General features: G+C 32.2%; 1 protein-coding gene across 1 annotated transcript; it reads right to left on the bottom strand.

Moving 5' to 3' along the window:
• Positions 1-1,103: 1,103 nt before the first annotated feature.
• Positions 1,104-3,109, bottom strand: LOC118044586 (transcription factor MYB1R1). Its single transcript, XM_035052950.2, has 3 exons — positions 2,634-3,109; positions 2,234-2,442; positions 1,104-1,722 (listed from the first exon to the last, which is right to left on the bottom strand). Exons 1-3 carry the CDS (start codon positions 2,914-2,916, stop codon positions 1,273-1,275), a joined length of 942 nt encoding a protein of 313 aa, XP_034908841.1. The 5' UTR covers positions 2,917-3,109; the 3' UTR covers positions 1,104-1,272.
• Positions 3,110-10,160: the final 7,051 nt, after the last annotated feature.

Below are 10,160 nucleotides of genomic sequence, written 5' to 3' on the forward strand. Positions count from 1 at the left end.
TTTTTTACTTGAGTTATTTAGCTAAAAAATTTAATTTCTTGTGCTAACAAGTGAAAATACCTACTTTTCTATGTGATTTTTCTCTCTTTTTGTATATTTCAAAAGAAAATACAAATGAATTACTTTTAAAATTTTAAAATATCATTATCAAAACCAAACTGAACCAAGTGGTTTCAATTAAAGAACCCTAACAATTAATCTAGTTTGATTTGATAATTTAAATTATTTATAAAATTTATTTAATAAAATTTGACTTGGATCAAACTAGATTAACCAAGAATTGACTTGAAAAATCAAGTTGAACGGATTCAAAAACAACCTATCGGGTGTCACTTAAAAAAAATCTAAAAAAAAGAGCCCTTTCTAGGTATTGAATCAGTCAATCTCACCTATTTCAACTAGTGAAACATTGATTTTGAATTGGTGAACTAACACCTTCGCAGGTTCATTTTCTGGTTCTTGCAACATTGGTTAAGATTATAAAATAATTAAAATACATATATTATAAGGTCCTCTTATAATAACAAATTAAGAAATGATAATCATAGTAACAAGACTGGGTCCAACCTATAACCAGAGCCTAGGTCGACATAAAACTATCATTTCATATATATATGTATATATATATATATTACTTGAATTTTAACCCCGTTGATCGGACCAGGAACTGACCATCAAGTCGACCAAGTTTACCCATTCAACTTCCATCTCTGGTCAACATAAGACCAGAGTTTAATAGCAGTAATGATACCAGCACCGCCCAGAGAAATAAAGAACAGCATGTTCATCGCACATCTGGGCTTAAAAAATCCTCAGACACGGCGTGGCATCTCATCCCCAGGCATCAAATACTGCAGCCACTAGCGAGGACCGCATTCATTGAATGATTGTGTCCATTCACAGAACACAAACAATAATAATAATAAAAAAATGCATCCCTACCACTACACAGCTTGATTTTTCTGCTTCACAAAACGATAAAAACCACTTGAAGTTCAAGGATCAATCGAGAAATGTTTGCGAAGAAAAAGAAGCGGCTGGCTTCTTTCCAGTAATGTCAAACTACGAGCAAGAAACAGTCACAAAACGAAGAGGAATCTATCTTAAGATAATAATAATAATAATTATAGCAAAATGAAAACCATTCAGCGATGGATGGATATTCCTTTTCGGCCAGGTCTGTACAAGAGCAAGAGATACAATCCCAGACACCTAACTTAACCTTATCTAACCCTATTTCTTCTAATTAATTACCAGACCTGTTATCCTTTCTCAAGCAACAACGATGGTTTTATCACCGTTTTTCAAACTTGACATCGTCTGGAAAGCTGAATGCCTAGATGACGATGCCCTCTGATCAGACGATGAAGACAGATCGAGTGACAACGGAGATGGATCAGCAACCGGCTTCAAGTTTAAGTTAAGATCAGGCATTGCTGAAGTACAGGGAGCTGGGACGACGGGGACTGTGAGGACTAGATTTGTTGAGTAGTTAAGGGATTGATTGCCTTGTCCAAGTGGTCGGTTTTCCATTATTGGACTCTCAATTTGGAGAGGCGACACGGCAGGACTGACAGTTCTTCTTCTTACAGGGAACGGAAGCACCCCAGGGAAACTGGTGGTGCTGTTGGCTTGCAGCGGTGGATTTGACTCGGGTGCCTGGTTGTTGCTCTTGCTGTCTTGGCATTGAGCTTGCTGCTCTTCCATTGGAGTTTCCGTCACCTGATAAAAATAAGATGAAGGCGATGCTCAAACCCTTTCTAACAACTGCTTGGTGGAGAAAACAAAGCACATCGAACAAATTGCATGATTGTAAATGAAAAAACAACTACTTGGTGAGCTCAAGTCTATAGTTTCAGTTCTAAGAAAACAAACAAAAACGGTTTTACAAGGATCTACAAAACTTTACGCAAATAATCCCCAAGGATTATTAAGCATGCTTAATTTTTTATTTTTGGTGCTGTCGATATCCACAACTGACTTAGATTAAGATCCTCAATCAACCAGATCCATATTAATTTAATCAAATCTGCCTGATTTAAGAAATCAAACAAAGCTTAAAACAATTCAGCTAATCAAAATCCCATCGTGTAAAAAAAATTAAAATTATGATTATCAAATTTCTCTGATTTAATAGTCAAACACAAACCAGATCAATCAACACTCAAGGCTTCAAAACAATTATCAGTTAATCAAGAAGCCCGGTAGCGCTGATGGGATGTGATATTAATACCATATCGGTGGTGATATCAAAGAGGCTAGATCGGCGGCGGCGGCGATTCCCATTACTGTTGCGGAGAAAATGCTTCTGAGCATGACTAGCAACCTGAGTTGGTGTTCGGGTCTTGACAAAATTGCGAGAAATTCCTCTCCAGTCTCCTTTGCCCATTTTCTGCAATCCTACAAGGAATCTCTTGTGCTCCTCCTCTGTCCATGGCAATCCTGTTTCATAATCCACACAAACAAAAGATAAGATGATCATGAACCAAAAGAAGCAATTTAGTTTCTATCCAAAATATCATTTTTATCTAGAGGTATCGAAATAATATCAAAATAAATATTCAGAAAAGCCCAATTAATTAGACATGCCTCCACAAATCAACGATTAATTACTTTCAGATAAAAAAACAAACCTCTCTTTCGTTGGCTACGCCTTTCAGAGGCTGAAGAAGAGTGTTGAACGGTGTCGTCTGCAGACATATAACCAGAAACAGCAGCAGAAGCAGATGCACCGGCAGCGGCTTCTTCATCTTCCTCGTTATCATTCAAGTGCTCATAATCATTCATATTATTCAAACTCACAATTTTCCTCATATTATCAACCACCACTCTGACTCCAAACAGCAAAATCTCCTTCGGCCTCGTCTCTGCCGCTCCTCCAACACCGCTACCTGTGGAGCTACTACCGGCCACCATCTCTAAATCTCTAAACAAAAGAAAGGAGACGTGAATAAATTATCTTCTGCAAGGCCAAGGCAGCAGTACTAGCTGGTGGCTATAGACAAGTGGTGGGGGGTCGAAAAGTAGAACATGTGCGCGCTTTTATTCAGACAAGGGGTCGGGTAAGGGTATCGTGCCAGTTGCCACCTCTCTCTCTCTCCCCTCTTTTTTTCTTGTTTTATGACAACATGAAGATAAAAATAAAAAAAAATGTCGCGTGATTTTATGGTTAATCTGTACGGAATATTTTTGACGATGATGATGTGTCGTTTTATTGTATTAACGTTAGATTTGTAATGATTTTCAGGCAAGGTTTTTGGTGTATTTAAGGAATCCAACGTTATTTTATTTTATTTTATTTTAGTTTCCTTTTTCTTTTTTTTTTCTTTGATTTGTTTTCCCCGTCTAGCTTGGAGATGCTAATTAGGAAGTTGTAAGAAATTAATAGTTTTCTTACGCCGAGAAATTGACCGTGAGAATTAGAAATAAATGCCGTTCAATTTATCATCAACAATTCAGGAAAAATAAAACCAGAATCCTGACGTCATAATTTGTCTCTTATCCTGGTTTCCTTAAATAAACTTTTCTTATCTTATTAAGATAGATATTATATAAATAATAAAGGAAATAAAATATATTGTTTTGGGATTTCCTATTTTTCAATTGCTCTGCAAGAATAAGATAGAACTAGTCTACTGACACCCTTCATAGCGGATGGATCTATTTTTTAAAAAAAAAATAATTACAAAAATCTTTTTGATATTTTTGTTCATTTTTCATTTTCAATTTAAAAAATTATAATTTATCTCTTAAATTTTAGCAACTTCATTACATTATTATAGGAGTAGAAATAATATCATTATCATTATCATTATCATTATTAATATAAATATATATTTTTTCTTTTTACCGGGTGCATGTTCACCGACTTCAATGTTGATGTATAATCAAATATTTTATTTTTTTATCTTATATTTTAAAACAGTATATATCTACATCAAAAAATTATTTTATATGAACAATATTTTTATATAAGCCATATAATTACATCATCAACTTTTTTTAAAATTTAATAGGTTGATAAGCTAACATGATGAAAGGCTACCATGACGAGCAATAATAAAAAGCATCTTGTATCCTACCATTACAAGTAATACAAATCTAATTAGAGACGTGTCTAAATAAAAATTCTAATTACAAATCTATTTAACAATTATACATGGTCAGCAGATAAAAATTACAGTGAATAATAATCTTAATTTATAAAATTGTTGCGGGGCCGGGAGGGTATGTTTAGTTAACAAAACATGCAAAAATTACCACAACATATGATATATCAAGCTATAAACCAATTAATTTAGGGTTTTTAAAGTTCGGGGTTAGATTTAGGGTTTAAAAATTATTTATTTATTATTAAATCAAGTATATGTGTATAATATTTTAACCATTATCCACTAAAAAATCCTGAATTTTGATCGCCTTTTCCTCATAAAAAAAATCAATTTTAATTATGCCTAAATGATGGTATTTATTGTTGAATCAAGTATATATTCATAATATTTTAACCATTATCCACTAAAAAATCCTGAATTTTAACCATCAATTTTGTGCCTACATATAAATCTAGACATGATAGCTGCTACTACATGTAAAATAAACCATGTCACAGTAATTAATGAAACTTAGAAAACATATAGGCGAAAATTCATACCAATTGTATTTTCTATTTTCTTCCACTAGATTTAATCTTAATTTCTTTAAGTTTCACACTCTCTTGACACAAGATGATCTTCTTCTTCTTCTTCTTCTTCTTCTTTTCCATCTCTTATATATTTAATTTCACATATTGTTTTAAGTTCTAATTAAATATCATATATATTTAATATCCTTATTCTTTTTCTTTTTCTTTTTGTCAACCGTTCCCACCCAGTGGTGGGAATGACAATAAAGACCAAATAATAAATCTGGAAGCTTTCTACTTTTCAAAACGCTGCCATTTCCATTTTAGACAGGAGCAGAGGAGTATTCTACGGGTCACCGGGAGACCCAAGTTGACGAACGCACATGGAAGTGCCTGGGGAATTTCGAGGAGGAGATGATGTCCTTGTCCTCTCCAATCCCTTGTAATATCTCATTTCTTAAATCAGATGAATCTGGTCAACCTAATGTTGTCTGGCCCACTTAACTTTACAAGAATACCTAACAAAAGTTTCATTGCCCATTTACTATTCAACCGTATCTTATCTTGATAAGATCCATATCCAAAAAACAATGCATGAATTCAGTTCTTAATTAGCCAGATTTCCCATGTAAGACAAGATGCCAGCCCTACCTTTTCTTCAAGAGTTTCTTGCCAAATCAAGTTGAAGGTGATACTGGTAAAGCTACACATGATGGGCTTCTTTCTTCCAGGTGAAAGAGGGAGAAGATAGATGGGGTCTGTGGTGGACCATGAGGCATCGCATATTCGCTTTCATCAATCCATTTTTAATTTACTGTTAGGATGGGGTTTCTCCTTTGTATGAACACCTCCCATGGTGGGCCGTGTCGGTAAGCTACGATGACGTTTTGTGGCGTTCCACTATCACTTCTGTGTGTCCATCCCTCAGCCGTCTTGACTTCAACGGCCACCTGCATTTACATTCCGAGTTCTTGGCTCTCTTGTGCTCCGGCACCGATGAGCCGAGGGTCCTCTTCAATCTAAAGAATCTCGGGTTTCACACGGTCATTTCATTTATCATCATAAGCCCACCTAAACATGAAGTTAGATGAGTTTGCAAGGAAGAATTATACTACTCTCATCACCAATTAGCAGGATAACCTTGTTCTGTAACTCATCACAGGGGAAGGGCTGCTAAGATTTTAGCTTTGCATGCACCGTAATCTTACTATCTGTAGCCTATTGCTTACATAGAGGGTATGTACGACTGACTATATATCATCTTGTACAGTGCAAAAATTAAAAACTTGGAGGTCAGAGATGAAGACAAATCACGCACTGGTAAACCGCTGCAGAGAGTCTTTAAAACAGGACCTTTTTTTGGTGTTCTTTTTGCATTATGAGCAGTCAACCTAGCTAGAATTAGTTCTGTCTTCCTCGGTGGATGAATCAAGCTGAATCTTTGTCCTAAAAGTGTTTCCTTAGTGTCAAAGCAAATTTAAAGGAGCCATCATGTTAATGCATGTGAAAAAGTTCGTTGCAATCAGGGAACGAAAGGTCAGCACACATTTTTGGTTCACTGCCCAAATCAAAGACCATCCCTGAAATGCATGCAGTAGTTTTATTATAGAGGACGGACTTGAAAAGTAAATGTGAGTCCTTGCACCCTATCTTTGTCGGGGGCTTTCAATTTGCATGTGTTCTTTTAAATGCTTTAAAATATATTTTTTCAGATTTGTTTTAATATTAACATCTTAAAATCATTAAAAACACACAAAAAATATTAATTTAATATTTTTTTCAAGCTAAAAACAGAAATAAAAGTTGTGTAACATCAAAAAAATACAACTAAAAACTTAATCCTAAGAAAAAAAATAATAACCTCGCAAAATGGTGATGTCTAATTTTCTGATCTCTAAGTTTATTACGTTCCAGCTGGAGATGTCAACTAAAAAAGATTAAAAAAAATAAAATAAAATTATATATATATATATATATATATATATATATATATATATATATATAAAAAGCAAACATAAATTTGCAAGAAAGTTGTAAATTGTATAAAATTAAAGATTGTGCATACAAGGTTAACCATCTTTTTTAATAGCTAGATGGCCTATTAATAATAATGTAATGTTAGAGTTTCATGAAAACACATAAATCTAATCTTATATAGATTATTTGCATCATATTAAAGATTACATGATGGATCCTATTACAAACTGAACTATAATTTAATGTGTCTCCTTACTAGTAATTGTATAAGTTCTAAGTTGATTTGTACATTTCTGTTTATTCTATCAATGACTCATACTTTGATTATTATGTTAAGAACTCATACTTTGAATAAGATTGAATATTTTGGTTGTTTATATGGATTTTTATTGTTGTGATCAATTTCTTATCTTTCTTGATTGACATGAACTCTTTCTAGACACGATCAATATTACTATTATCAATCGATTTTAGCCTTCTTTTACTTATCTAGTTGTGAACAACTAGTGTTCTTATATAGTCAACATGTGGATGTTTATTTGTTATATAAACAATGTCCTCCATATATATTTATTTATTTATATTTGATTAATAAATTTAATGTCTCATTAATGAATTTAGAGTAAAAATAAAATTTATTAGAGTAAAGATAAAGTCCAAGGGATAAAAATACTCTACAAAGAAAAAATTATAAAGTTATTATAATTATGAGATTTCTATTACATCAAATCATTGTTTCTAAATATTCTTGATCGATTCTCTATTAAGATTGAATATTAATTAGAGCCATTGAAATTGTTATATATTATGTTCCTTTTTTTCCATGAAATGAAACAATTGTTCACATAAGTTAAGGTATAATGCATACCAAGAATTAATATGTAAATGCTTGTTAGATAACATATATACTGAACTAACCCATATGAGGATTCTATATGGAGAGATTATTTGTATCTATAAAAAGGCTCACGTGATAGTATTGATTGTGAAATTCTTATGCAAGGTAGAATGAGATTTGAAAAGAGTTTCAAATCTTATTTATAAAATCAATGACTATGGTATTGAGAACAAACATGATTTAACAAAGTAGATACACTTCATGATATAATATCTAAATTGAAACATTCATGATGAAAAGATAATAATTACACTGAGATACTACGCACTAAAAGTTTAAGTCAAAACACATTTGTATTTAGAAAATCATGACATGTTGTTAGACGATGTACTTAATCTTCAAATATAGATCAATCAATTATTGAATTGATAGTAAATTAAAACATTTAGTTTATTTAATCCTATTTTATTTAGGATTAGAATTTATATTTGGGCTAGCTTATTAGAAACTTAATAGGCCACACACATTAAAAACTATTGGATAGAAATTAAATCGAGATAATTAATCAAGTGTGATTTAATTATAAATAAAATTTATAAATTGAGGACTGAAATGTAATTAATATAGGGGATTATGCCTTTAAACCTAGAAAAATCAAGAAGAGACTTGATTGTATAAATTTTCAAAACTATCATGAAATAATATATGTGATACTATTCAAGGACAAATTAATAGTTTGCTAGGTTATTAGGTTTTTCATATAAATAGAATGATATGTCTTATATTTCTTGTATGAGTTGTACAGATATTATAGAACATATGATATATAGACCATTTGAAAAAAAAAAAAAAAAAAAAAACTAGCACTCAAAGGCATAGAGATCCTTATTTTGTGAAAAGATTTCTCACTAGTGGTTTGTTTGAATTGTTTTTAGAGTCCAAACACTTGAACGACTTGTGGTTTAGAATAACTCAATCTTAAAAAAATTAATCAAACCTCAGAAATAAAATTTGATCTTCAGGTAATCTTTACTTAAACCCTAAATGACCATAGATTATCTAACGGGATCCTTTAGACTCCTGAAAACATTTAAAATTAGCATTTTTGTTGCATTTATATGTTCCTCAAGAACTAGGTTATGTCCAATCTATATCCACCTAAGTTTCGAACAATGTTTTTTTTTTTTTATTTTACACTCCTAGTCATATAGTGTTCATGTTTATAATCCTAGAAAGCTTGTAAATCTTTTCCATATCTCCTCATGTTAGAATGTCTACGTCCAGGGGCAGAGAGGGGGGCTGGCAGGGGCCGGGGCCCCTGCAAGGAATTTTTTTTTTCTTCTAGTTCCTCCTTTCATAATATTAATATATTTAGCCTAAATAATAAATAATTAATATTTTGGTCCCTTTTACTTTTTTTTTTTCTGGTTCCGCCCCTTTCTACGTTAATTGACTGTTTTGTATATAGAATTTATAATTTGTATATTGAGATCATAAAAAAAATTTAAGTAGGTAATGAATAATATAAACTTCAAGTTGATTTATATGAATATCATAATGTATTTAATGTTAAAGATTATCATCTTTGAACCGCCACCACCACCTCGAGCAAGGCTAAATTGTGAGGCAAGACATTGTTCTTCACATAAAATTTCACCCAAGAAAACTTCCAAAAATGGAACAAGTTGGTGACTGATTAACTTATCTCGTGAACTTTCAAACTCGGGTCGAAGCTGTATCAAGAATTGATCCTGCTAGCTCTCAAAGGGAACCACATGTAGTGCTATTAAAGCTTCTCTAGAAACCTGAGAATACACTAACCTAAAATAATCATTCCATAAATTAATAAAACCATAATAAAATTGATCAATATAGATATTCCTCTAGCAATTGTTTTTTATGTCTAATTCCAATTGAAACTTTTGGGTAGAATTATCTTAATAATAAATTTGCCAAACAGAATCCCACATAGTTGTAACAATAGTGAATTCATAGAGATTGTTAATCATATAAGGTTCAACATAACTGATGAGTTAGGAAACAATTTTGGCATTTTTATCTTCCCATGAACTAAGTTCCTGGGGATCAGTAGGAGCCATAGAAAACCCATCCAAATGACCTTATAACTCATTCCCTTTCACAAACATCCAAAACTAGAATCCTCAACTAGCACAATTCTTGCCAGTAAGGCATATAGTAGAATTTTCTCTTGATATAACAACCAAAAAAAAAATGATTGTACAAGAAAAAATCATCACACAACTAAGAAGCCAAGATAGAGCCGAGAACTTTATAACTAGAAATTGAACCTCGAAACCAAAAAACCAGTTCTTTCAATACCTAAAAGAATATTGAAGATCTATTTTCTACCACTACCTACAAAAAAGTACCACAAACAATAACAAGAAACCAAAAAGTTCAACCAAGTTAAGAGAATACTATGAAGAGAATTCAAGGCTTTAATACCATATCAATAAGGGTTTTGGTTTGAATGCATCTCTTTACAAGAGTTACCTTCTTTATATATTGAAAATGTGGCATATCACATGGTAAAAAATAATCCATTACATAGTACTATACAAGGTAAGAGTAAAGCTATCAATTATGTTCCTATATACTAAATAAGGTATTACATATCAAGTCATTAATTCTGCTCCCAACTATGGCTTTGATGAAGAATTTAAAGTTGAATCCTGGTTATTATGGACCTCATTTGATGTTGCA

The sequence above is a fragment of the Populus alba genome, chromosome 12 (genome assembly GCF_005239225.2).
Source record: "Populus alba chromosome 12, ASM523922v2, whole genome shotgun sequence".
In the NCBI taxonomy this organism is placed as follows: Eukaryota; Viridiplantae; Streptophyta; class Magnoliopsida; order Malpighiales; family Salicaceae; genus Populus; species Populus alba.

Bases quoted from the DNA above. Each gene is read 5' to 3' on its own strand.
- LOC118044586 (XM_035052950.2), bottom strand. From the start codon at position 2,916: ATGGTGGCCGGTAGTAGCTCCACAGGTAGCGGTGTTGGAGGAGCGGCA. The intron at 2,443-2,633 runs GTTTGTTTTTTT...ATTATGAAACAG, and splicing joins GCGTAGCCAACGAAAGAGAG to GATTGCCATGGACAGAGGAG. The intron at 1,723-2,233 runs GTATTAATATCA...TATTTTTATCAG, and splicing joins TTGATATCACCACCGATATG to GTGACGGAAACTCCAATGGA.